Source organism: Meleagris gallopavo, chromosome 14, assembly GCF_905368555.1.
Source record: "Meleagris gallopavo chromosome 14, MGAL_WU_HG_1.1, whole genome shotgun sequence".
NCBI classification, from domain to species: domain Eukaryota; kingdom Metazoa; phylum Chordata; class Aves; order Galliformes; family Phasianidae; genus Meleagris; species Meleagris gallopavo.
In genome coordinates, this window is record NC_139417.1 from 2,321,801 (window position 1) to 2,347,926 (window position 26,126).

Sequence of the window (26,126 nt, forward strand, 5' to 3'; positions counted from 1 at the left end):
AGATGAACCAACATCAGATGTAGGTAGGAGTCTGCTTTAGATGGTCTTTACAGTGATTCCCAGAGTCCAGCCCCAGTCATGAGTTAGTGCCATTTGATGCTGAGCAAATGCTGTCTCCCCAGTTTGCAGACTGCTGACTGGGATTAGCTACCAAAAGTGAAGTTTAAGCATGGGTGTTTTGAGCTGGGTCTCCCTCAACCACACTGGCATATGCTCCTTGGCCTGAGGAATGCCAGGAGAGATGGTAGAAGTGATTTAGTCACAATTGTAGAAACCTTTTCTTCTTTGCCTACTGCTCTGCATGTGCTCTGTGGCATGTGTGGTCCTAGAGAGCTGAGACCTGAGGGATATAATTGACCCTAGTGCTGGTATCAAGTCAGTCAAGAAATCTCATCTGTGGTGGGGAAGGCTTGCTGTCAGGGTCAATAACCTAAGAGAGACATTGGTCTTGGCTGAGCAGAGTATGAAATCACCCTCAGCAGAAATCCTCCCACTGTTTTTCTGAGCTGTCTGGTTTCTGGATGCTCAGAAATTGGCTTCCTGCTTGCTGTCTGCACCCTGAGTCTGTGCTGATGGTAATCTAATTCCCAATCTTGGGTTTTTCAGAATGAGCCTGGGGAAGAGAGGTTCTTCACGGAAGATGTGTTCAAAAAGCCATTACCACCCTCTGTGAAAAAGGGCGAAACTGCAGGCCTGGTAAGATGTTGCCTAGAGCTTCACTTTCTCCAATCAAGGCATGTGTAGCTAACGAACCACTAAACTCTAAAAACAGATCATGTCTGGGGACTCATTTTCTGTAAAGCTTGTAACATGAAGCATCACCCCAGCCTCCTATTTGTGCTGCTGACACATGAGTGAGCATCACAGGTTCATCCTCTTGCTGTGCTGGGTCACTGGTCTTTGGTGTTCTCTGTCCAGAAGAAAATCCTGAAGCCACAGAGCTGCACTGAGCCTGGCCATATATTATGCCATATATTATGCCATAGATACAGAAGGGAAAATGAGTGTCATCATTGCTCCTCCCCACCTGTAGTAATTTCTCTTGGTGGCTTTTCTCTGCAAGACTGTAACTCTTCCTGCACCACTGTGTTTCTGTTCCCATGCTGACTGGCTGTGGGGTTACTTTGCACCTCCTGTCCACATCTTCTGAGCAGATGGAGGTGTCTAAATGTGAACTGGCCCTGTGCCCTCTCCACTGCTGGTCTAAGGCCACTGGGAGCGTGGTCAGCATCACAGTCTAGCAGAAAGCAAGAGTAAAGCAGCTTGGCAAGCTACTTTGGCTGTCTCTGAAACCAAGAATGTAGTTCCAGGAGAAATGCTTCTGGTGACACCAGAATGTCTCCCACCAAAACCATTTCTTTCAACTGCCTGGTTTCCCTGGAGGTTTTTTACATGGGTGATTACTTTGCTGCATCTGAGTTCCTGCTGTGGCAGTCTTTAACACCTGATCTTGACTGTTTCAGAATGACTCTGGAGAGGAGAAGTTCTTTGCAGAAGATGTCTTTAAAAAACCATTACCTCCCTCTGTGAAAAAGGACGAGAGTGCAGCCCGGGTAAGATATTCTATAGGAATTTTGCCTTGGTTGAGCTTGGGTAAGTGTCTAGGGAGTTCACCCAAGCCTGGCTGTGACCTTGGGTGGCAGAAGTGCCAGTTTCTCATGCTGGCAGAGGAACCATTGGCAGTGGAATGGCAAAGGCAGTTTGCTTCATAAGGCTGAGCTTGTCTGCAGGATTCTAGCGTGATGAAAGTTGTTATTGGCATCTAAGCAGGATCTCTTCACTCCAGAGAAACTCTTGCAGCTGCCTCCAAACTGAGGAAGGGTAAACATCACTAATTTCCATTGCTGGACAATGAGATTGATAGCCACTCTATGCCAGATCACCACTGCAATTGTCAACTTCCCGTGCTTAGTTGTGTGGCACATTGGAAAAGCCTGGTAACAAAGCATAGTCCATCTTGAGAATGGAACAGCTTCTACTCTGTGGTGCTTAAATGCTGGCCAGCCTGCTTCTTTCCATTCCTTGCTTACACTGCTGCTCTCTTGCTGTTGAGCTAGAATGGAGACTGTAGTCTGGGGAAGAGGACCCTAGCATGGCAGAGAGACTTGGTGCTACAAATTGTCAAACTTTCTGCTTCTTCCCTCAGCCCAAGGTGGTGAACCCTCTGATAGGTCTTCTGGGAGAATATGGTGGAGACAGTGACAATGAAGAGGAGGAGGAAGAGGAGGAGCAGGTGCAGTGGCTGCCATCTCCTCACCCACCAGCACAGCGCGAGGAGCAGCCGAGAAGGGCCAAGGCCAGCGATGACAAGCTGACTGACTGGAACAAGCTGGCCTGCTTGCTGTGCAGGAGGCAGTTTCCCAACAAGGAAGTGCTCATCAAGCACCAGCAGCTCTCCAACCTGCACAAGGTATGGGGAGCAGGTAGCAATGGGAGCTGCACGTGTGATGTGAGCTGCCTTTGGCTCAGCAGCTTTGTGATGTACGGGGGAAATGCAGTGGCTGTGTGGGAAGAGCCGTTCTGAATTTGACAGAGTGGCAGGTAAAGTTCCCAGCAAAGCTCTGCTCAAAGCATTGTGTGAGCTGCTTGCTCCTGCTGCAAGAGTGCCGTAACATTAGGGTGGGACTTCTTAATAAGCTATAGTGAGAAATCTCAGGGCTGGACAGAGTGGGCGCCGGTACGTTCAAGTGTGGTAGCAGTAAGAACTTCAGGAATACCTTCTGTGCTGTCTTTGAGATCTTGCTTCTGGGAAGACCAAACTGCACGCACGCTACAATAGGACAATAGGACAGATAGCTTCTCCTGCTGTGGTACAGAACAGGCTCCTGGTCCCTGTGGGTAAACCAGGATAGCTTCATGGGAAAGTGTTGCATCTGGATTAGTGCAGCTGCAGGAGCCTGGTGCTTTATTTGTGCTCTTTATGGCTGCAGCAAATGACCCTGACAGCCTGTATCCTCTGCTGACTCTGGTTCTGCTATCTTCCTTCCAGCAAAACCTGGAGATACATATGAAGATCAAACAATCTGAGCAGGAACTGGCGTATTTGGAGAAGAGAGAACGTGAGGTGGGTCTGTGGTGGTGGGATTTCTGTTTGCTAGGGAGAATGTTGGTCTCAGGCATGACCTCGTCCACTTGTGCACTTCTGCTTAGAGCCTGGGCCTCAGGTGCCTCCCACAGAGTCTTGAACTGCATTTGGGCCTGTAAATAGTGCTATGGCTTCAAGAGTAGGTCTCCTTTCTCCCAGAAGGTTCTGAGCGGTGGTTTTCTTGTCCTGCCAGCCTGTGTTGGGCTCTGAGCTTTGTAGAAACCAGATTTCTATTTAAAGTCGGTGCAGTGTATGGGAAGCTGATGCTGCCTGGCCAGGAATGGCAGAGCTGGAACACTTACTCAGAAGCTAGCAGAGTGCTCATGCTGCCATAGCAGGAAGGTTGTGACCACAGATCTGGGTCTGCCCAACAAATACCATCAGAACAGAATAAGTGGACTGTGGGTCCTAGAAACATCCAGGGTCTGTGAGTCCCCAGGATAGATTTCCACATGCCTACATAAACAGCTTCTCTGGAGTGTCCAATCCTTTGTAGACCCTGTGCTTAATTTGTTTTTTCTGTTACAAAGGGGAGATATAAAGACAAAGGAAATGACCGGAGAGAGAAATTCCAGCAGATGGATTCACCAGAGAGGAAACGATTCAGATACGATCGGGGCCCAGAGAGGTAACGGTTACTCTTGGTTCAGTGTCTTCAGGGCTGCTGGTGTCAGCATGGCACGCCAGGGCCAGAATTGGCCATTGGGGTAGATGTTGGAGATGTTGGAGAGAAACAGCCAAGTTCTTGTGGGTGGAGTTCCCCCAAGCACAGATCTGTTGTGCTGCAGGGTTTCTTGGGGAGGGCAGCCAAGGATGAGGGCTATGTAGTGCATGGAGATCAGGGTTTAGGGAAAAGCAGGCACATGCAGACAGGTACTGAATGGGTTGGATAGCAGTTTTGAGTGTGCCTGGACAGGCGCAGGTAGCAGACTGCAGTCTGTTCCCATCCACTTCATCCTTAAGGCACTTGCTGACTTCCTGTCCTGGTGTTTAGCTGTTGGAAGAAGGAGCAGAGCTGTGTTTCATCTGTTCTTCTGACTCATAGGAATGCTGGGAGCTGTTTCCATCTCATTCAGAGTAGGTGGAGGAAGAAAGTCTGTGCTGTTCCAGTGGGTTGAGCAACTGCTGGGCATATGTTGAAGACAGAACTGATTATGTTCCTGTTCCCTTCTGGTACTGCACCTCGGAACTGGACTTTCCCTCCACATCTAGCAGTTTAAAAATCTGTGTCTTCTATTCCCTGTGTCTTCTTGGAAAAGCTGTGGATAAACTAAAGCAGTTTGTGTGCAGTGTCAGGAGCAGCCAGGCAGTAGGACTTGCCTGAATGTACAAAGCTATTTTTGTACAGAGCAGTTTTGAAAACTATGAATTGTGGTCTTGGATAAGTAATGACCAGGTGGGAGAAGGGGTGTCCAAATCAACGTTGCTCAGTTGATAGGAGAGAAGAAAGGTCTACCAGAGCAGCTGGGAATAGACTTCACTTTCTCTCTATTGCTAAAATTCAGGCATAGAACACTTCTGGACTTCTTGTATTGTAAATATTTTGGAGCCTGAGCTCATTTCCTGTGCCCTAGCCTATTATCCCTTGAGGTGGAACAGGGAGTTATGTGGTCAAAGGTGTCTGAACCCTGCAGCATGTTGGTTTCCTTGGGCGGTGTGCTTCTTGCAAGCAACTTGAAATACCCCTCATGAGGGGTTTGAATGTCAGTGAAGGTGTTATTATTAGAACTAAAAAACTCTGGCATGCTTTCAAAGCGTTGCAGTGCTGAACAATTGATTCTGCCTCCTTCCCAGTGACTATGACCCAAGGATTGACAGTAACAACAAAGGAAACCGAATGTTGCAGCCCGCAGGGTGGAAAAAAGGCTTCGGTTACAACCAGCAGGGTACAACATCACCAATGGAGGTGAGTCTTACCTTCCCGTCAGAACAAATCACTGTTCTTCAAGCTGATGATGTCTCCCAAGAGAGCTGGAGGCAGTTTTGAGCTCCAACAAGAGTCAGGATGTTAGACTCAGCACCCACTTAACAGAGTAATGTGTGCACTGAGTGATTTTGCAGGCTGGGAGGGGCTGCAAGTACATTGGCAGAAGGAAAGGATTAGAGTTTATGTGGATCTGTAAGGGTGGAAAACAGCAACAGAGAGTAAGGAGGCTGTGAGCATCTAATTAATACCTGCCCAAAGCCAGGCTGGGGTTCAAATAGACCACCAGCTCAGTGCTGTGCAGCCACGTAACTCAAATGCAGTCACACTGACACCATAGAGGGGCACGAAGAACTGATGGCTGCTGAGGCTGCTGTTCTGCAGAAATCTACCCTGTGGGCAGCACAGGCTGCCCAGGCACAGCAGGAGCAAACAGCCAGGGGCAGGGACTGCTTTGCTTGCCTAGGAGCACGTGAGCAGCACCAAACCCTTGCAGCTGCAGCCGTGCCACGGTGTGTTTGTCTCCTGACTGCCTTACTGCGTGGTGTTAGTGCCTCAATGAGGGATAGAGTGACTTGCAGAGCAGCTTGCCTTGCGACATTCAGTTTGCAGTCGATTATATCATTAAAAGCAAACATTTGAGGCTTTGTGACGTGTATTTGCTCGAGCCCACACGCACAAGGCAGGCTTTCCTCTTCAGATAACAGGGACGGGCCCCAGCTGTTGCTCGGTCCTCCCAAAGAGCTTCCTGCAGCCTAAGATGGGCTCTTTTGGAGAGCTGGCTTCAGGGATGCATTCTGGGAGGTCTGACCTCCAGTGAGGGCTCCCTGGCCTGGATGGGAGAGCTGCTGCAAGGCACAGCCCTCGTGCAGCTCCTACAGGCGCCTCCCAGAGAGATGAGCTTTCTTCCCTCTTCCAAATCCTGCCGGACAAAGCCATGTGCCCGCTTCAACCTCACCACACTTTGATCTCCCTGCCTAATTGATCACATCTCTGGTATCAAGAGAAGTCAGACTTTAAAGCAAAGGAAACTTTCAGTCTTGGGCCAGATCTCCTGGGCTAACTCTTGGCAGGTATTACTGAATAATTCAGACACTGGCTGCCAAAGCTAGTTGTTAAAAGTTGGTTGACTTTCAAAGTGAGCTACTAGATTCCATGGGAACGCTGTTAGAAGAGAAAACTACTGAGCTTGTGCAAGTACAAGGTAACTGCAAACAGCTCCCTGAGAACCCAGCTCTCACTGTTGCCTCCCTTTGCTCTGTTTCGATTCCTGCTTGCATGAGTCAGCCTCCTGCCTGCTGGCCCTGCTTCGGATGCCCACTCCAACCCTACCATGTGCAGGTGCTGATCTCCACAGCCAGTCCCTGCAGTTTGGCTCTCACAGGGCATTTGCTGCCTCTGTTTTTGCTGCTGCTAAGACCTAGACTTTCTCCCCAAACAGCTTTTAGAGGAACACAGCTTCTCCTCTTCTCACCCATCCACGTGGGAGCAGTTGGCCATCCTGAAGCAGCCCAGGGGAAGCTGTTTCTTTGTGGGCAGTGGGTGACTGGCAGAAATCACTAAGATATGTTGTGGTTGTGGTTTTTTTCAGGCGGAAAATCGGAAGAGGGGACCTGGCCTGGGGGCCCAGGGGAGGCCCAACAGGAGGCAGTCCAATGAGACGTACCGTGATGCTGTCAGGAGAGTGATGTTTGCCCGCTATAAGGAACTTGAGTAAACGGTGGACAAAACCCCAAGCCCGTCTCCCATCTCTGTCTCTTTCTCTGTGTAATGTTCTCTCGGGGTTGGTTTTTTGGTTTTTTTTTTCTTTTTGTTGTTCGTTTGTTTTTGAATTGTTACAGGTTTTGCTGCTAGATTTTTTTTAATAAAACTGAAAATTTGTCAGTGCCTGTCTCTTGCCTGAAATGTGTTGCTTTGGAGGATTCTCATCGTGTTCAGCTGCCCGCTGGTAGGGGCCTGGAGCTTATGTCCCTGTCTGGGCTGGGTGCTCCTGGTGCTGTGTACTTTGTGGGGACAGGGAGCAGAAGACAACCCCAAGACCTGGTAAGGAATGGGGAGCAACCTCTTTAGGATTCATCTCGACCTTTAGCAAGGAAACCATTCTGAGCAAGCGCTGTTCACACAGAGCCAGCTCCTGGGACAGGGATGTGTCCAGAGCAGTTTGAAAGTGAGTTATGTGTGTGTGAGCTCGGCTGGGACAGCAGTGCTGGGGCTGAGTGTGGCCTGGGCAGACTGGTGCATGCTGGTGGCCAGCATGGAGCAGACTTTGAGCCCAACCCTCAGCAGGTGGTGATGGAGCTGCCCTGGCTTGCACACACCTGCTGCTCGCCCACCAGAGGTGTGGGGAAGCTGAAGACAGCAAGTCTGGGAGGTGAAGGGCCGCCTGCAGCAGCCGACAACTTCTGAAGAGAACAGAAGACCTGTCGAGGCTGCATTTCTCTACCTCTGGCACAGGTAACCCTGGAGAGGCACGGAGCACTGCTGGTACATCAGTGTGCACCCAGCAATGGATGGTGCAGGAGAACCTGCGGTGCTGGTGAGCCCATATCATGAGACGTGCACCCAGGGCAAGTAGCATCCCTCATAAAGGATTGGTAGGCAGCCCTCTGCTGCTGGAGACCCACCCTGTGCCTGGGGCTCTGGTGCAAAGCCAGGGAGAGGAGCTGCTCAAGGAGTTTGCTTTAGAGGACTGTGTTCAGGTGGAAGAAGAGTCACCTTAACACTCATGTCTTAAAATGAAGGCCCTTAACCAGCAGCTGGGAACAGTTTGTTTTGGTCCACAGACTGGGAACTCTGTTAGAGTGGGAATAGAGAGAAGGAGGATCCCAAATGAGAGCCTGGACAAGTGCTCCAAAACCACAGAGCGTGGCAGCCTGCGTGCTCCTCCCATTCATCTCCAATTCCCGGAGGAGAACTGGGGAAAACATGTGGGCTCCCTCGAGTGTCTGCAGGAAGGGTTGCAGAGACACAGGGCTGCTGTGAAGTGTGCACAGCCAGCACTAAAGACCATTCATTCATACTGTTAGGGATACAGAATGCTGGGAAATACTGTAATCTGTTAGGGATAACAGCATGGTGGTGGTGCAGAAACCAAACCAAACTTGGGGTGATGCTTTTGGTATCTTTGGTATTTTTGATACCATTGATATTTTTAAAGACCATTCACCTGAAGCCACAGCTGTATTGCAAATCACCTTCATCTCTTTTTAACTGTTTTTCTCCTATTTCCAAGAGTATTTGCAGTGGTTGTGGTTCTGCTGCCACTACTGCGTGTCACAGTGCAGGAGCAGGAGGCTGACCCACACGTCCTGCACAGTGAGAGCTGCTGCTCCCAATGAAGAGCTGTAGATCGCCTTTGATTTTCGATACTGACTCATTTAACAGTGATTTAGGACCCTCTGCATGGAACGTGCCACTGTAGAGCTGGAGCTGTACTTCCAGTAGTGTCCTGCTGCACAGGGAGCGGAGCTGGAAGCTCAAACCCTTTGCACACCATCCTCGTGTTTGTTGCAGGACAGGGGCTCGGCCCTTCATCAAGAGTAATTCCCTTCCATGTATCCACGTTCTGTGCGGTCATTGTGGGGGTTTGAGCTGCTGCAGACCCCAGGGCTGATAGAATGAAGCTGAGAGCCACACTGCGGCCATGTAGCTCTGAGTCTGGCCATCTCCCTTTCCTTCATGGGAGGATTTCCAGCTGCTCGATGCACCTCGGCTTCCTGCCGGCAAGGAAGCGGGGAAATGAGAGCACTGCAGCCCCAGGGGATGGAGCCCTGCGGCCGCACAATGGAAGGATGGGCTGGTCCCAAATGGAGCTGGTCCCAAATGGAGCTGGGAAAGGTTGGGAGCTGCCTTGTCTCCACCTCACCGGAGCTGCCATGGTGGAAAACCCGGCAGTGGGGCACCCGTGGGCCCGACATTCCCTGTACTGCATTATTCCCCCTGGCATCGCGCTGGGTGGATGAGGGAAGGAGAGGAGCGGCCCGGCTGCGGGAGGTTCGTTGTCCCAGCGGTGTGAGAAGGGAGGGCTGTCCCGGAGGGGCTCAGAGCAGGGGGGAGCAGCGGGGGCAGCGCCCACCCTGGCGTCGCGGCCACCCCCTGTGCTGCGGATCCGAGCAGAGCGCGGGCGCTCCTCCGCCAGCCCACCCAGAGCAAATCCCTACCAGCGCGTGGTGCTGCGCTCGGACGGTGCCCTTTCGGCACAGTGCAGAGGCGGGGATCCCGTGACCTGCCCGCATTCCTTAGGATCGGCCCGGCTGGGGAAGGGCTTCCCTACCCAACCCTGCAGACACAGCTGGCACAGCCCCTCTCCCGGCTCCGACGATCGTATCACCGCTCCGACGTGCGGACCGTTTCCATCAGCCGCTGCCGACGGGTTCCTGCGCTGTCCCAGCCCGTGGAGCTGCGGGAGCGTTTCGGAGCCCCGCACCGCTAGGTGGCAACAGCTGCCCGCACCGCGGGGCTGAGCGGGACGCGGGGACGGACGGACGGACCGACGGACGGACGGAATGGGCACAGGCCCCGGCCCCGCCCAGAGCCCCAGGTGCTGCCATCGGCGGACGGCGGCTCCGCTGCTCCCGGGTGAGTAACGGAGCGATGCGGGAATCGCCCTGAGCCGGGCAGCCCGGGGGGAGCGCCGTGCCCCGGACCCGCAGAGCTCCGTTGGGTGCGGGACGGTCCCGCTCCGGGTCGGGCTGCGTGCGCGTTGTGCCTTCGTGCGTCGTACCTCTGAGTGAGCTTCGTGCCGTCGGGTCGGGGTTGGTGCGCCGGGGCAAAGCACTGGGGTGGTTGGTGTGCTTAGGGTGGAGACGCTGGGATGGCTGGTGTGCTGGGACAGGGCACTGGGATGGCTGGTGAGGCAGGATGGGAGCACTGGGGTGGTTGGTGTTCTGGGACAGGTCGGCGTGATGCTCAGGCTGCTGTGACACACAGCACACAGCAGTGTGTGTCTTACTGCAGTGTGTAGATTTCTCCTGCAGAGCTGAGGGCATTGAATGTGGCAGAGAAATAAACACCCCGATGGTTTATGAGCCAGAGATAGGGAGGTCAGTTTGAAAGCAGTTTGAAAGCAGCGCTATAGGGAAATATGGGAAGAATTCATCCCTAATCTAATCTCACCGAATTCCACAAGGATGCGAGGCAGGGCTCCATCGCTCCGGTTCCTTTGGTTGAGATTTAAACAGGAAACCCCAATGATGTGAAATGTTCCCCCAAACTCCAGGCGTGGTTTGAAGCCATGTGCTGGGCAATGCTCCTGCACAGTGCAGCACTAAGGGGACAGGGGATGGGAATGAAAGAATTGTGGTTTATGAGCCATGGGGGACTCTGCACAACGCCTTGGCAGCTGAGGGTCTGAGGTCTGGTCTGGGGGTGCCCGAGGGCCCCATCTCACCCCAGGAGCCCTGCTCACACTTTAGCCCCCACGCAGCTGAGTCAGCTCAGAAAATGGGGGAGGAGGTGCTGTATGAGGTGTCGGCCATGTGGTGGACAGGGGATGAGGGCTGGGTTCGGCCCACACGCTGCACCAGGGAGTGGATGGTGCTGGGAATGTGGCCGTGCCTCTAGAGATCTGCAGGCTGAGGGGACCTCACTCTTTAGGGTCGCTGGCTGTGTGCAAACCATGGTCCCAAGGACTTGGCATGGCACAGCACTCTGCTTTTGGGGTCCAGCTCTGTGAACATCCATCCCTTCCGGTGGGCTCTTGGTCAGCAGGACAGGGACGACAGCTGCCTCTGCCTGATGGAGCAGCTGCGGGGCATCCATCAAGCGGTCCTCGGGGGACAAAGGCACATGCAGGGCGGATGCGTGGAGCCACCCAACTTACAGATGCAGCCGTGGGCATGCGTGGCACTGGCAGTGCACAGTGACATAGGCTGAGCCATGGGGTGGCAAACACACGGGGAAGAGGCATGGCTGCCCCATCACCGCCTGCCCTCCCTGCTGCCCGGCTTTGCCGCATCCCGCAGCCCCATCCCCAGCTCTCCCCCAGCTGCCGGCCCCGCTGTAACCCAAGAAGCGCAGCCCGCGGGGCTCTGGATTAGCCACGAGACAATCGGGGTCTGTGGGGCGGCACATGGCGGGGGTGGCTGCGGGCTCGCACAGCCCTCCTCCATCCCTGGGGACGGAGCTCTGCCAGCGCCCTTCCCCCCGCAGCGTTTGGGCTCCTGCCCCGTCCGTGGCACGGCAGAAAGTGCTGCCAGCATCCCTCGCCCGGCGCCCGCCCTCGGCAGCAGCCCCTCTCCATCCCCTCTCGCAGGAGTTGATTATTTGAAGCTGTCGGCAGTGTTTAGCTTAACCCTGGATTCATCGCCCGCAGCTGTTTCCATCCGAGGAGGCTCTGTCTCACCCCGCCGTGTGCGCCCCGCCCGCACTGAGCCTCCGGGAGAAGCGTCGCGTCTGTAGGACGGTGCCACCCCCGGCTGCCACCCGGGCCCACGCTGGGGTCGCGCAGGTCGCCCTTGGGGCCGAGCGCATCGCAGCGCAGCTTCACCCCTTCAGGCAGAGGCCCCGTGCCCGCAGCGATGGCTCCGTTGGCTGCAGCCCTGCTCTGGGTGCTGCTGCTGTGGCCACACGGTGCCGGGACGTGGAGAGAGCACACCCCGCGTCTTCGTGTCACATACGGAGGTGAGGGGCTGGAGGTGGGAGCGCGGGGTGGGGGGCACAGGGCTGTGGCATCCCCACACGTGGCGACGTCCCCTGGAGGTCCCCACCGACTTCTGTCCCATCTCCTGCACGCGCTGCCCATCCGAGGTGTTTCCACTCCCGGGGATGCGGTTCCGTGGGGTGGGGGATCCATGGGGCCGCACGCTGTCCCCGCGGCCGTGGGCAGAAGCAGCAGAGGAAGCTCCCAGCATCGGGAGGGCTGTGGAACAATGGAACAATGGCACGGGATGTGACTCACGGACAGCGAGGGGCGGCAGGTTCAAGGACGCAGAGGCTCCAGAAGTTTAGGTTTGAAAACCCTAGGAAAAATAAAAATAAATATAAAATAAAAGGGCCTTTGAGAGCCTCACGTCGGGGCTCAGCGTGGGAGAGAGAGGGAGCTGGTGTGGGGGGGAAACGTGAGCAGTTTGCAGAAGGAAATGACGGCAGTGATGCCGTTGGGAGCGCAGGAAGGATGGGCACAGAGAGAGGTGGGTGTGGGTCACACTGGGACAGTCTCTGTGTCCCTGCAGCAGTGCTGCACGATGTGGGGCTGCAGAGTGGGGCTTCACCCTTACCAACGAGGGGATGGAGGTGCAGAGCCCCCCAGGCTGCACGATGTGCTGTGGAGCAGGTGGTGACCCCAGGAAGCCGGGTCAGCTCACACTGAGGATGCTGAGGCTCGGGAGATGGATGGGAGGTGGGGAGAAAAAACACCCTGTGCTTGGGAGATAATGGCACAAAGCAGAGGATGTGTCTCACCCATCGCCACAGCCGCTGCGCAGTGGAAGCAGGGACAGGAATCCAGCTGCTCACCCCATTCACTTGGTGGGAAGCCCACGGCAGCCCCTGCCCAGCCCTGTGCAGAGGTGCTCCTTCCCCTGCACTACGTCAGGGCCACTCTGCTCGCTTCCTCCCAGCTGCTGCGGATGCGCTGGTGCCCACGTCCCATGCACTTAAAATTGCAGTGTGCCCAGCCGGGTCCCCAGCGCCTTGCTCCTCCTCACATGCTTGGCCTCACGTTGTGGGGGTCCCCTCAATGCTGCCCTTCCTCCCACCCTGTGCCCTCAGAGCTGCTGAAGTCCAACAGCTCCCGGTGGCTGCTGGCCCCAGGGGACATGCCGGGCTCCCAGGCGCTGCTGCTGGATGAGGACAGGACCTGGCTGATGGTGGGAGCCAAGAACCACATCGTCCTGCTGCACCTGGAACAGCCAGGAAGGGAGCCTGAGAAGGTCAGCGTGGGGCAGTGGGTGCGTGCTGAGGAGCACCGGCATCTGGCACTGCGTCCCCAACACAGCACATATGGTTGTGTGGTTGCAGATCTCCTGGCCGGCACCCAGGGCACAGGTGGAGCACTGCCAGCTGGCAGGCAAGGATGTGGAGGTGAGCGGGGTCGGGAGAAACCTGCATGTGGCTTCTGGGCACTGAGAGCTGAGCCCCAGCACCGTGGGTGTGCCCACCACTAACAGCTGTCACCCCTTGAGCAGACCGAGTGCGCCAACTTCATCCGCCTCCTGCAGCCCTACAACAGCAGCCATGTGCTGGCCTGCGGGACCGGCGCCTATCAGCCCATCTGCGCCTTCGTGCAGCTGGGAGCCCGTGGGCAGGTGGGGACTCCCCGTGGCAGTGCTTGGTCTCAGTGCAGCCCTGCTGCTGACTGACCACCCCTTTCCCCCCGTTCCCTGCAGGGTCCCGGGATGCGGCTGCTGAGCCATTCCCTGCAGTCGGGGCGAGGACGGTGCCCTTACAGCCCCCGGCAGCCCTTTGCTGCACTGCTGGTCGGTAAGAGCGGAGTACCGGGGGATGCAGGGGGGTCTGCGGCGGCTCCCAGCTGCTCCATGCCCACACTGCCCCGCAGATGGGCAGCTGTACTCGGGCACCTCCAGTGATTTCATGGGCAGCAGTGCCGCCTTCTTCCGCACTGAGGTCGGCGGGGCTGAGCGGGGCTACATCCGCACGGAGCAGCACCAGGACCACTGGCTACATGGTACGAGGGCTCCGGGCTCGGCTGGTGGCCCCATAGGGTGCTGTGGGCATGGGGCAATGCCATGTTGCTGCTCGCAGAGCCCACGTTCATTGGGGCCTTCGCCATCCCCGACACCCACAACCCACATGACGACAAGGTCTACATCTTCTTCCGTGAGACGGCCCTGGATGGCGGGCAGTGGGAGCGGCGGCACATCCACGCCAGGGTGGCCCGGGTCTGCAAGGTCAGTGTGAAGCCAGGTGGGCGTTTGGCTTTCCCAACTGCAGTCCCCATCCCTGCTGTGGTCTCTCCAGTCCCCAAATCCCCTGCGAGTGGGAGCACAGCCCCCACCTCTGCCAATGCTCTGCTGCAGAACCACGAGCGCATCTCTGGGCACCCAGGCAGTGCAGGGATTGGGGCTGGGCCTGGGGCTGTGTGCCAGTGCTGGTGCTGGGCTGAGTGGGTGGATGCAGGTATGTGTAGCTCTCTTTGCTCATCAGAACGACGTTGGAGGAAAGCGTGGCCTCATCAACCGCTGGAGCACGTTCCTCAAGGCCCGCCTGCTGTGCTCCATCCCCGGGCCTCAGGGCACGCAGACACACTTTGACCAGTTGGGTGAGTGCCTCTCACCTGGGGCTGCTGCTGTCCTGCACCGAGCGCCCAGCCACTCCTCTCTCTCTGTCCACAGAGGACGTTTTCCTCCTTCACACACGAGACCCCCAGAACCCCCTCGTCTTCGGCCTCTTCACAGCATCCAGGTGAGCCCACTCCTGCGCACGGGGCATCCAAGAGCCTCCCCAGCCCTCAACCCTGCTACACTGACAGCTGCCCTGCAGTGCTGTGTTCAGCGGCTCCGCCGTCTGCGTCTACTCCATGGCTGCAGTCAGAGCAGCCTTCAGCGGCCCCTTCGCGCACAAGGAGGGCTTCGACCACCGCTGGGTGCAGTACAAGGCCCGCGTCCCCTACCCCCGCCCTGGCACGGTATGGATGGGGGCAGTAGGTGGCATCGGGAGAATCCATCCCAGCCGTGACACGTCCCTTGGTGTTCCCTGCAGTGCCCCAGTGAGACGTACGACCCACTGCTGCGCTCCACCAAGGACTTCCCCGATGAGGTGATCAGCTTCGTGCGCGCCCACCAGCTGATGTGGGAGCCCATCCACCCGCTGGGCCGCCGGCCCGTCCTGCTCCGTGCCAACGTTCCCTACCGGCTGCGGCAGCTGCTGGTGCACCGGCTGGAGGCTGAGGGCCGCCACTACGATGTGCTTTTCCTCGGCACAGGTGGGGGCTTGGCACGACGCTGGGGATGGGGATTGGAATCAGGCAAAGGGTGTGTGCGCGGTGTCAGACCCCCACCCCACAACACCTTTCCGTGTTGGCAGACGATGGGAAGGTGCTGAAGGTGGGGCTGCCCGGTGAGGCGGGTGCTGAGGCTGTGAGCCTGGAGGAGATCAGCGTCACTGAGGTATGGAGGCACTCACTGGGAGCGACTGCCCGGCGTCTAGCAAGGCCTCACTGCCTTCCTTCACCCTCCAGGTGCCTTCACCCATCCTGGACATGAAGTTGTCACCAAAGCGGGTGAGTCCTCATGCTTCTACTCCAAGGGCAGGGCATCTGACCCCGGCCCTTCACCCCCCAGCTGTGCCAATGCCCTGTCCCACTGACCACTGCGATGTGTCCGAGCAGCAGGAGCTGCTGGTGAGCAGCACACAGGGGCTGCTGCAGCTCTCCCTGTCCCGCTGTGAGCTCTATGGGCAGACCTGCATGGACTGCTGCCTGGCCAGAGACCCCTACTGCACGTGGGATGGCAGTGCCTGCACCTCTCTGCTGCTCACGGAGAAGCGGTGAGCATGCCATGAGGTCACCTCATGTTCCCTGCAAGGGGTGGCCCTGGGCTGGAAAGAGGTGCCAGCACAGCCCCATCCGCTGTCCCACAGGCGTGCCTGGTGCCAGGACGTGCTGAAGGCCGATGTGCTCAGCCAGTGCCAGGACACAGCAGAGGGTGAGCACCGTTGCTGGGACTGGTGGGCAGCGGGGCACTGTCGACACCCTCTGCCATCGGGGAGCACGACGCTGGGGCTGACCCCGTCCCATTCCCATGTAGGGATGGCGGCCGTGGAGCAGCCGGTGTTTGGTGTGGAGAAGAACTCCACGTTCCTGGAGTGCCAGGCGCGCTCCCCGCAGACAGCAGTGCGGTGGCTGGCGCGGCGTGGAGAGGGGCTGGGGCTGAGCGAGGTATGAGGGCAGCGGGGATGGGGTGAAGGCGGGGATGACGGCAGGGCCTGACTGTGCCCGTGCCCAGGTGAGGAGCGGCAGACGCGTGGTGGTGCTGGAGCAGGGGCTGCTGATCCGCCAGCTGGGCTGGGAGGATGCCGGCACCTATGAGTGCCAGGCCGTGGAGCGCTCCTTCTCCTGGCCCCTCATCCGCTACAGCCTGCGCATCATCCGGCACGAGGCCACGGAGCTGCCACATCGCCGTGGTAAAGGGGCCGAGAGCTCCTGGACAGACCCGCGGGTGCTGGGGGCACCGGGCAGCGGCAGCCTCGATGCCTACTGCACCGCACTGCGGCTCCGGGAGCGGCAGCGGCAGAAGGCCTGGCAGCAGAAGTGGCAGCACCGTGCCCCCGAGAGCAAGAGCAGCCGCGTGCGCCGGCAGCCCTGGAGGCTGTAGGGGCACAGAACCTCTCCAATATGACTACCTCAGACTGTGCTGGGACTGTCCACCTTGGCACAGCTCCTGGACACAAAGCCTGTGTGCCCTGAGGAGTTGATTCCCATTCTTCCCCGGCCAGTTCTTAGCAGCAATAAGGAAGACAAGAGGCTGAGAATGGAAAGCAGCCATTCTTGCACGTGGTTCCCAGCCCCCGGCAGCACATGGACCTGTGGTGGACACAGTGCCCACATCCAGCACCATCCCGGTGGGCTGAGGGTACCCACCTCTCCCATCCCAGCCCACATTGCTTTTATGGATTCCAGAGTCAGAGAGACAACAGGCAGTTATACCAACTTACAATTTATTATTTAAAAAAAAAAAAAAATGACATGAAACACAAGTAAAAATAAATACATCATATAAACAACAAATTGTTCCAAGTCTCTGCTCCGGGAGCTCAGGCAAGTACAGCCAGTTGGACAGAGAGCAGAGGGAAGCACGAGATCATGCGTGGGGCACCGACCCACCCACCTTGCTGGGTGCTCCTCCTTCCAACCACAGAAGACCAACCACAAACTAAGGCGGTAGTTAAAAAACAAAAGAATAACCCCCCAAAAACAGGAAAACCAAAGTGAGACTTATTGATGGATTCACTCAGGCTCCACGCACACGTGGCTGCACTGTGGGCTCCAGCACTGAGCGGTGCCATTGTCCCAGCAAAGGGAGCACATCCTCTATTGCTGCCAGGAGCCACCATCCCCACAGCATCACATTACGTTGCCCTTGTGACCAACACCCCCCAGCCCTCCCCCAGTTCCTCCCCTGCATGAACACAATTCATCCAAGTGTGGCAAGCAACACCAGCTGCGAAGGTATTGCTGCCCTTTGCCTCTTTTGACCCCTCAACCAAGAGCGATGTTCTGGTGGTGCTCAGCTGTTTGCTACTGTCACTAAGCCAAAATACATTGTCATTTCTAGCAAACAACCCTCTGCTTGCTGAAACCCTCTGCTTTGTGTGCGCATCTGCAGCCGACCCCCAGCATCCCGCAGAGCCCACCCTGCCCCTGGGACACTGCCCCACTGCCCCCAGCTCTTCTTTAGGTCTATAAGAACCCGGGCAGAGCCCTGCAGGGCTGTCCTCAGCGTCACCCCCAGCCCCACGGCTCCCACCGGCCGTTGGGAGACAGAAAGCAGCAAAAACAAAGAGAGCGCTGAATCAGGTGGGAAAGCACCGCTCCAGGCTCAGGGCCAGGACAGGAGCCCTGCAGCAGAACCACATGCTGAGGGAGGGGATGTAGGGTGGGGATCCCTGGGAGAGGTGCTGCAGGGCTCACAGAGGTCTCTCTGCTCAGGAACAGCCTGCATAACCCCATGGTGCTGGGAGGAGGAGGGAGGAGATGGACACGTGCTGCCCCAGAGCCCTGCAGGCAGCAGTGATGGCCACCCCCTGGGCCGGGCTCTGATGGGCGTGGGGACACGGACCCTCTTCAAGGGGGGACCCCATTGTGTCCAAAGGGTGCCCGGGACCGGGGCAGGCACCTGGTGAGCTGCAGGGAGGCCTCCTGCAGAGCTGTCCTAAGTTCCACCACCTGCAGTGGCACAGGGCCAAGCAGGGACACCTTGGGGACACATCTCAGCACAGGGTCCATAAGGAAGCCCGGCTGCGGAGGGGCTCCGCTGCCACTCTGCTCCCACTCTCCCCACTAGGACCACCCCTTGCTACGACCCATCCCCAAATCCACCAGCAACCACAGCCTCACGGGGACACGGCGGGCAGCGGGGCACGCTGGTAACCATCAGCGGCACAGGGCTGTGCGCAGGCGGACACAGAGCACGGGAGGGCATGACTCACAACGCAGCACTGTCACGGCTTTGGAGGAACTTGCATGAACACCATCAGTTAATTTGCTTTGTTACTTTTGTGGGGGGGTTTGATTTTTATTTCCATGGTGCATCCAAAGACAAGTTGTCCAGCAGTTTGCTCAGAACCCCTCGGTTTTCAACTCCTAGGATATGTTAAAGAAGAAAGCACTATTTTAATGTTTGTCTTAAAAAAAAAATAATAATAATTAAAGTAACTTGCATAGCTAAACTGTTGATCTAAGGCTTCTACGAACGGTGTGGTTATGTTTGACAGACAACGGCCATAAACAGAGAAGGACACTAGGAAAGCCCCGCAACAGTTTTTTTATTGTTTCCATACCGCGTCTCCATCGCGCGCAGCCCTGACGGAGGATGGCAGCGCATCCTGCACTGCCCTGCCTGCTCCCAGCGAGCACCAACCGGGCATTCTCCACTCCGAGAGCCCTCAGGGCTCACCCGAGCCCTGCAGAGCTGCCTCTCCTTCCTCCCCATCCAGCCTCCTCACTCGGAAGGAGCACAGCAGCTCCTCCGCCTGCCCTGAGAGCACCGGAGGGTTCCGTGTCCCCCCAGCTGCTCTGCAGCCCCCGTGGGATGCGGTGTGATGAGGGGAAGCTATGAAACCACAGCCAACCTGCTCTATGCTTCAGCTGCTCCCCTGCCAGACAGCCTGACAAGCCTCCGTGGCGTGACGGAGCCCAGAGCTTCACGGATTTCTTTCTTTTGCGTTCATATGGAAATTAATTTAGAAAGAGAGAGTCCCCCAAGCAATAAATATGACGCCTTCATGTAATAAATTAAGGTAGAGATTCTGTGCAGGGCGGGGGGAAGTGGCTCCATCACACAGCCACCAGCTGGGTGCAGCCCCCTGCCCTGCCTGGGGCTGAGCCCACTGCAGCAGCCACACAGTGGGCACTGTGGGATGGACCTACCTCGGTTGGCAGCCCCAGAAGGGCCTGGAGCCCTCGTGCTGCTAAACAGTGAATTTGAAAAGAATGACAGATCGTTTTTGGGGTGATTTTGTGTCTGGTTTCTTTTTTGTCGTTGTTCATTTTTTTTCTTTTTTTTTCTTCCTTTTTTTTTTTTTTTTTTTTTTAACATCAATCCCTCCCCCTACAACACACATGACATAAAGTTTCTCCCCCACCCCCCCACACCCCTGCAGTAAAAACACTTCACCCTCCCCACCCCCCGACCTCCGTTGGAGCCTCCCCCTGGCCCCCACCTCCCGTGGGGAGGGAAGCTCACGGATAAGGCAGTTCGTGTGAGAGGGAGAGCGCCCGCCAGCACCGCGCCTCCGGGCTGAGAAGGGCAGCGACGGGCACCGAGCCTCCCCCTTCGGACAAGACAGAACAGAGACAGACAGACAGACAGGGCATGGGAGGGAGGGAGGCACTCCTATGGTTTGCATCGCCGCTTCCCTCCAGCCCTGGCTTGTGCTCCCCCGGCCTTCAGGTCCACCCTATGTCCCCCACCATCTCCCAGCCCCTCAGTACAATTCAGATCCTCGACGGCTAAAAAAACCCAAAAACACAACAGAACAGAACAAAAAGAAAAAAAACCAACCCCACGCCACACCCTTCGCATCCTTCTCCACCCCACTGCCGTGGCCCGGGGCGGGGGGAGGGGAATCCTGACTCCCACAGAGGTCCTGCAACTTTTGCCTCCCGGTGGAGCTGAGACCGAGTGGGAGCCGGGCCCGTTATTTCCCTGTGATCTCTATAACATCGTCGTCTTTGTCCTCGTCATTAGAGCTGCATCCCACCTCTGGGACCTCCTGGGCTTCAAACTGAGGCACCTGGGAGCGAAGGAAGCCCCCGGCCGGGTAGCCCGAATGAGGGGACACGAAGCCAGGGTAGGCGGATGCCATGCTCCTGGGAAGGCTGCTGGGCAGGACGGGGGCTGGGAAAGGAGCGAACATCCTGGGCTCGGGCAGGAGGGACTGCGTGAAGGGAAGCGAGTAACTGGGCAGCACCCCCGTCAGAGAAGGGCTTAGCATGAATGAGGGGACGCTGGCGGTGGCTGAGGTAGCAGCAGAAGAGCTGGCGGTGCCGGCTGTCAGCAGAGGGTCAGTAGTCACAGGGAACACCAGATGAGGGTCTGGGAGTAAATTGGGCAGCTGGTAGTAAGAGGAGCCAGCGACCATGTACAAGGAGTTTCCTGGCTGGGAGGCAAATGGATGGGTTAAGTTGTGGTTTAAAGAGACAGGAGGCATGGCGAACCCACCGGAGACGGGGTACCCGTGTTCGTACGGCTGCACGGACGACGGCAGCTGGCGTTTCTTCTGCTGCCTGCGGCTTTGCTCCTCCGGAGTCGACGGCGAGCTCGACTTGCGCTTGTTGCCCCGTAAGTCCAACACCGAGTGGGCATCGACGTGCTGGCTGGTGACTGGCAGGGCTGAAGACGTGGAGTCAGCCACGCAGTGAATCCCCGCACGCTGCTCAGCTCCTCGAGCTGCTACGCCGGGCGCACTGACTGTGCGGGACGGGTGGCCCTGTGCTGTGGTGGTGCTGGGGGAGCTGTGCCGGGACTCCCGGGCTGCCGCCGCCTCCGCATACTGCTGCAGCTCGCTGATGATCTCGGGGCTGTCGGGGGATATGGGCCGAGTGAGCTCCTCTGCGCTGGGGAGCTGTGGGGATGAGGCACTGTGTCTGCCGTTGCTTGTGGATTCCAGCGAAGTGCTCTGGGAGCCTGCAAACAAGGAGGTGGAGTAGGTGAGAAAGATGGCCTCGGAGAAAAAGCTGGGAGCTGAGAGTCAGAAAAGGCAAGAATATCGTGGGGAGGCTGTGGGGTGAGCTCTGAATGCCAGGGAACAGCACGCTCCAGACACTCGGGCATGGAAGCAGACGAGCAAGCCCTGCAGAGCGCTCACAAGCCCTACCTGAGGCAGCTGTCCGACGGTCCTCGTTGCCCTTCGGCTTCCCAGTGGTCCGGATAGCAAAAATCCGCCCATCACTGGTCCGGATGTACGTCCCTGGAACAGAGGGAGAACAGCTTCATTCACGGCTCCTGGTCTCAGCTGAGGACTCCAACCACTGACCGGAGAAGCTGCCCGGGCAGGAACGCAACAGCAGTGCTGCAGAAGACCAGGCCCACAGAACAAGAGGGGTGATCAGTGGGGGGCTTCTGGCCTCCTTCTCGTTCCTCATACTCTCCTCTTCAGTGTTCCTGGGTTGGAGCTCACCCATTACCAGCGGGAAATGTGGAACCTCATACTCAGGGTGCTAAGTTTGCTCTGGGAACGCTGGGAAAAGTGTTTGGCTGCCCCAGTACATGCAGTGGTGCTGTGAGAACGAGACTCAGCAACAACATCCAACAGCTCCTCTCAGAGGCAGGCACAGTCATAGCTGCAATCGTCCCAAAGTGTCAGCTACAAGAGCACACCACAGGCTGCAACAGAGCACTGTGAAGTCCAGATCTCCTCTCCTTGTTTCTTTCCTCCCAAAGGCCTGACTGATGCCTTTACATCTATGCTAATCAGCACTGGCCAAGTCCCCACTCAGAAATCTTCCCAAGGCAGAAGGACTTACCTTTTGTCCCTCGGATGATGTGGATGCTCTCACCAGCACTGATTCTTGCCTGTACATCAGTGGATGTGTTTGTACCAGGAATCACAATATCTGGCAGTGGAGGAAGAAAACAGACAGTGCCTGTGAAAACTTGTGCCAGCCGCAGCTGGGAGAGGGGAACAAACCCCTCTGCTTGCAATGCAATTGACTCCTCTCTCTGTTGTGCTAGAAGCAAGCCCCAGGTGTATTTCTGAGCAGTGCAGAAGGCAGCACAGGCTTCAAGGAAGCAAAGCCCTGCTACTCTGGCAGAGCATCTCCCCTGTCCCAGCAAAGACAGCTGATGACTCCTGTCTAGAAGAAGTATTCACTGGTCTCTGACGGAGTTCAATCCCAGTAACCCACCAAGCATGCACCCCTTAGACACCTGCATGCAAAGTCCTCCACATACTGGAGAACAGTTCAAATGCAAAGTGATGGCACCAGATGCTCTAACCAGATGTTTACCCACAGCCCACGTGGGCATCAGCAGTTCACCCTGCTCCTCAACTCACTGTGGTCATCACAACTCAACTGCCTGTGAGCAGCAGCAACTCACCTGTGGTTGTGACAATCTTCTGCACAAGGACACCGGCTCGCTGTAGATAGTTGATGGGGAAGTTGACAGCAGGGTTGGAACTTGAGGTGGATCCTGCACCACCCAAGGGGACATGCCGAGGCATCATAGGAATGGGAGTGGATTGAACTGGGCGGACACTTGCCACTGGCTTGTCCTCGCCTTTGAGGGCTGGTCGCCTAGTGAGAGGAGAGAAGAAAGTGCAGTGCCCTCACCAACAGGGCTAAAGGTCCTCTGTGCCTTCATTTCTCATCTACAACACAGGAAGAAGGGAAGATGCAAACACTTACCAGTTCCTCTGGCTGAAGGCAGGGATGCTCGTCAGGCTCTGGTCACTGGCTGGGTAATACTGTGCGTAGGACGGCCGAGTGTAGGGGACGGATGCTCGCTTTTCCTCCTCATAGCTCTTCTTGGCTGCTTTCTTCTCTGCCTTGGTCAGCTTGTGCTCTTTCCGGTCAATCAGCAGTGACTCATGCTGAAAAGGCTCCTGCAGCCCCACAGCACAGAGCTTTTGTCACCAACTCACCGCAAGAGGGAACCAACACACCCCACACGGCAGCCATCCTGTCCCCATCCCAGTGAGAGGGACGAGGGGAGCGGAGGCAGAGCTGATCAGAGCACAGCGTATCTGGGGACACGCTGCAGAAGCAACCAAGGCGCAGCCTGAAGATTGACCGAGAGTCAGCTAAGCCATCATGTTTGCCAAGCCAAGTTAAGAGTGCAAGTACAGAGCCTGCTGAGGCGTCCCGTAGCACCAGAGCCCAACAACTGGCCACAGGTTCACTCTGCAGCACCATCCTACCAGCAGAACTCTCCCCAGCAGAGCCAAGTGCTGGCTTTCCTCTGCATTGTTTTAAAATCACCTCAGAAAGAGAGCTGGCAGCAAGTCAGAACGTGCCACTGCCTCCTTCCTGGTTGAAATAAGAGGTGCCCTACCACCTGCCCCCAAACCTGTCCAGGACAGAGGTGGCTCAAAAATGTGTAGAAGGTATTGCACCAAAGGGCAGGTCTCTTAGGACCCCCTCTGAAGGAATTTTTATCTATTCCCACCAGCATGCTGATGTATTCTTCCCATCACACAGCCAAACTCCAACAGACCCCCTCTTGCCTACACAGTGCTGTACTAGAAAAGCAGCAGGCTGGTCTTATACCTTGGTGATGAGGTGAGGATACTTGAGACAGGCTAACTGTAGAACTGACTCCTTCATCTTGCTTGGATTGAGGGAGAGCTGAGCAAGGTCGGATTCCTCTTCCACGAAGTGCAGCAAATTCTCCACCTCCCGTCGGGTAAAGTTCAGCACAGGGTTCAGGTCATCCACCACCCGATCTGGAAAAGGGAGGGAACAGTGTGAGCTGAGAAGGGAAGAGATGAACACTGCTCCCCTTTCTACACTCCTGTCCTAACATAGCTCCCCTCTTTGCAACCTGAATGTTCCTCAGAAGCCTTGTGTAAATGTTAAGGCATCATGTTGGGAGAAGAGCCTGTTTGACCAAGTCAGATTGACAAATGTCTTATCCTCTGAATCACACAGCGATGCAATGCAGGCACGCGGGAACATGAAGCTAAATATAAATGATGTCCCATCTTACAACCTCCACATCCTAAGGTTGAACACAGACAAGGTTAGGGACATAAAGGCGGCAATATCAATACTTGGCCCAACAAAATGTCACCAAAAAGGCTCAATCGGGTGCTGAAATCCACAGAACTCTTGAGTTGAAAGCTGAGAAAAGCAGCCATGGTCCCTCCCTTGCAAGAGCCTGAAAGTTTTACTTGGACGTTTCCTCCTGAACGTGGGGCAAAGAGAGTACATGGAGAAAACATCCATACCCAGGACTCTCCTGGGAGCCAGGCCAGCTATTAGGAAACTCTGCCTCGAGAGAAAGGCAGCACACTGATCTGATAACACTGAGCTGCTGCCCCTGGCACAGATAGTTGAGACAAAGCAGAACACAGGCAGCAGAACTCTCTCTGGGTCACTACAGCCCTCAGCTGCATACGCTACAAGAGCAGCTTGACAGCTGGCACAAACCAGCACTAAAAGACCTTTTGGGATGAGGGCAAGTTAGAACGGGAATGCATTTGTTATTCTTGGCTTCTGAGTAATTTCTATCAGTCAAAAATATCAGTATGTACTTTTATTTTGCTATTTTTTTGCTCTCTTGCTGCCAGAGAAATGGAAGTACAGAGCTACTTAGAAAAATAATGCCCCTGAACGTGGGGAGAAGGATCACCACCCCTCAAGCTCCTGGTCTCTTGTACAACCAAGAAAGTAACAAGGAATGTAAATGGCACTGCAGAGCACAACTCTGCTGCAGAATGCTGGCTCTACAACTCCCACTGTTCTGCCTTGATTTTCTTGCAGGGTCTCAAATCACTGTTGACTCAAACATCAAACTCTGCCTTAGAATAACGTCCTTCTGCCAACTTCTTTGGCTGTTTGGTTTTCAACCTTTAAAATAACAAGTTATGAAAACATAGAAACGAGACTTGGAGGAGCCAAAAGGAGGAACAGCCAAAACCAGTGTTACGTCCATGCCTACCTGACATGCCCTGCTTGGAGATCTGACGGTCATAGATCTTCTTCTCCAGGGTGTAATCAGACACCAATCTGTAAATGTGGCACGGCTTCTTCTGCCCGTAGCGGTACACTCTGCACACAGCCTGGGCGTCATGGCATGGGTTCCAAGAAGCATCAAACACCACCACTCTGTTCGCACCAATGAGGTTGACACCCAAACACCCAGCACTGCAAATGAAAGGCAAAATTTCCAATTGCTGCCTTGGCCAATATTTAAAGCTTCTAGGCGGGGACAGCCGCCACAACCATGATGTATCCATGGAAATTTCCCTACGGTTTTACAGGCAACTTCAACCCTCTGGTTTCCAAGACTGTTACTAACAGTTTGCAGAGGACTAAGGGTAAAATTTTACACCTCTAGGGAATTCAGAAGGAGATGGTACTATCGTCCCATAAATTCTTGAGAGCAGGTTACAAAGGAAGCTAAGAACTGAAAACCCACATGCATACAGAGGAGCAATGCAAGTCCTCCACCATGTCCTTCCCCAGCCAGCTTACCGTGTGGACAAAAGGAAGAGCCAAACAGAAGCATTACTGGGATCGTTGAACTGGTTAATCAGTCGTTCCCTTTCTGAGGCAGAGGTGCTGCCATCCAATCCTGAGAAGGAAATTAAAGATGCATTTAAAAGCAGTGTTTTGGGGAGAAACCCAGTGGAACAAACTTGCTTTCTAACCACTCAGCTTTGGCTCTGGTTTCTACTCAATTCTACGCATTCATGCACTCCTGGACCTCAACTGGACCACGCTGTACCTCTGATTTGCCCAGCCAGGCAGGTGCAATGCAGCCAGCCAGGCTGGGCTTCGTTCAATTGAAAGATCAACCAAAACATTACTCAAGTTGGCAAAGCCAAGACTGGGAGTGCTACAACACACCTAGCACATAAAGGCTTTGTGTTAGGCAAGCAAGAGAAGCAGGAAAAACCTCATGTGGACTGAAAGCTCAAGGAACCAAGAGAAAGGAAATTGTGAAAGGCTTTGACAAAACCTCACTGACTGGATCAAAGCACAGAGAACAGTGGTCTGAAGGAGTGCAGAGGGGTTGTCAAGTCCCTGCTCCTGTGCAGCAGCTTGCTTCTAGCAGCTCTGCAAAAATCAGGAACATCATATCCACCATTCCTCCTAGCCCTGGCCTGTGAAGTAGCCACACAAAGCAACAACCCATGCCAGGACATGATTTAAAGCTGAGAAAGAGGGAAGAGGAATTCCCAGCTCCGAGGATTGAACTGAGACACTGTCTTCCCAAGCAACTTCCCAAGAATGGTCTGAAAAAGACTTAATCAGAAGATTGCTTCAGAAGA

General features: G+C 55.7%; 3 protein-coding genes across 8 annotated transcripts in view; 2 read left to right on the forward strand and 1 right to left on the reverse strand.

Moving 5' to 3' along the window:
* The window catches only part of RBM6 (RNA binding motif protein 6), a 54,208-nt gene extending 47,315 nt beyond the window's left edge, over window positions 1-6,893 (forward strand). Inside the window, exons 17-23 of the mRNA XM_085236233.1 lie at window positions 607-696; window positions 1,464-1,553; window positions 2,147-2,410; window positions 2,990-3,064; window positions 3,616-3,713; window positions 4,880-4,991; window positions 6,601-6,893. Coding sequence (XP_085092359.1) covers window positions 607-696; window positions 1,464-1,553; window positions 2,147-2,410; window positions 2,990-3,064; window positions 3,616-3,713; window positions 4,880-4,991; window positions 6,601-6,726 — 855 coding nt within the window. The 3' untranslated portion in view covers window positions 6,727-6,893. The remainder of the gene's footprint in view (window positions 1-606; window positions 697-1,463; window positions 1,554-2,146; window positions 2,411-2,989; window positions 3,065-3,615; window positions 3,714-4,879; window positions 4,992-6,600) is intronic.
* A 1,934-nt stretch (window positions 6,894-8,827) lies between these two features.
* Window positions 8,828-19,222, forward strand: LOC100546568 (semaphorin-3D-like). 4 transcript variants are annotated; one of them, XM_085235568.1, is made up of 19 exons: window positions 8,828-9,002; window positions 9,252-9,587; window positions 11,263-11,630; window positions 12,720-12,880; window positions 12,969-13,031; window positions 13,136-13,255; window positions 13,337-13,430; window positions 13,507-13,635; window positions 13,713-13,858; window positions 14,115-14,229; window positions 14,303-14,372; window positions 14,451-14,595; window positions 14,670-14,892; window positions 14,994-15,076; window positions 15,148-15,189; window positions 15,298-15,455; window positions 15,549-15,613; window positions 15,716-15,846; window positions 15,914-19,222. In XM_085235568.1, the coding sequence occupies exons 3-19, from the start codon at window positions 11,528-11,530 to the stop codon at window positions 16,280-16,282; spliced, it is 2,217 nt and encodes a 738-aa protein (XP_085091694.1). In that variant the 5' UTR covers window positions 8,828-9,002; window positions 9,252-9,587; window positions 11,263-11,527; the 3' UTR covers window positions 16,283-19,222. The 4 variants fall into 4 exon arrangements, with proteins under 4 accessions (XP_085091694.1, XP_085091693.1, XP_010716628.1 ...); XM_085235567.1 differs by having other exon boundaries at window positions 11,323-11,630; XM_010718326.4 differs by having other exon boundaries at window positions 8,828-9,587; window positions 11,323-11,630.
* Window positions 16,609-26,126, reverse strand: part of RAD54L2 (RAD54 like 2) — a 53,837-nt gene continuing 44,319 nt past the window's right edge. For all 3 annotated transcript variants that reach the window (XM_085235565.1, XM_085235564.1, XM_085235566.1), the window contains 9 exons: window positions 25,327-25,426; window positions 24,791-24,996; window positions 23,398-23,573; window positions 22,537-22,733; window positions 22,229-22,425; window positions 21,655-21,744; window positions 21,006-21,098; window positions 19,350-20,815; window positions 16,609-18,270 (listed from right to left, as the gene is read on the reverse strand). In XM_085235565.1, the coding sequence (XP_085091691.1) occupies window positions 19,827-20,815; window positions 21,006-21,098; window positions 21,655-21,744; window positions 22,229-22,425; window positions 22,537-22,733; window positions 23,398-23,573; window positions 24,791-24,996; window positions 25,327-25,426 (2,048 nt within the window). In that variant the 3' untranslated portion in view covers window positions 16,609-18,270; window positions 19,350-19,826. The remainder of the gene's footprint in view (window positions 18,271-19,349; window positions 20,816-21,005; window positions 21,099-21,654; window positions 21,745-22,228; window positions 22,426-22,536; window positions 22,734-23,397; window positions 23,574-24,790; window positions 24,997-25,326; window positions 25,427-26,126) is intronic.

Bases quoted from the DNA above. Each gene is read 5' to 3' on its own strand.
- LOC100546568 (XM_010718326.4), top strand. From the start codon at position 11,528: ATGGCTCCGTTGGCTGCAGCCCTGCTCTGGGTGCTGCTGCTGTGGCCA. The intron at 15,077-15,147 runs GTATGGAGGCAC...TTCACCCTCCAG, and splicing joins AGGAGATCAGCGTCACTGAG to GTGCCTTCACCCATCCTGGA. The intron at 15,456-15,548 runs GTGAGCATGCCA...GCTGTCCCACAG, and splicing joins CTGCTGCTCACGGAGAAGCG to GCGTGCCTGGTGCCAGGACG.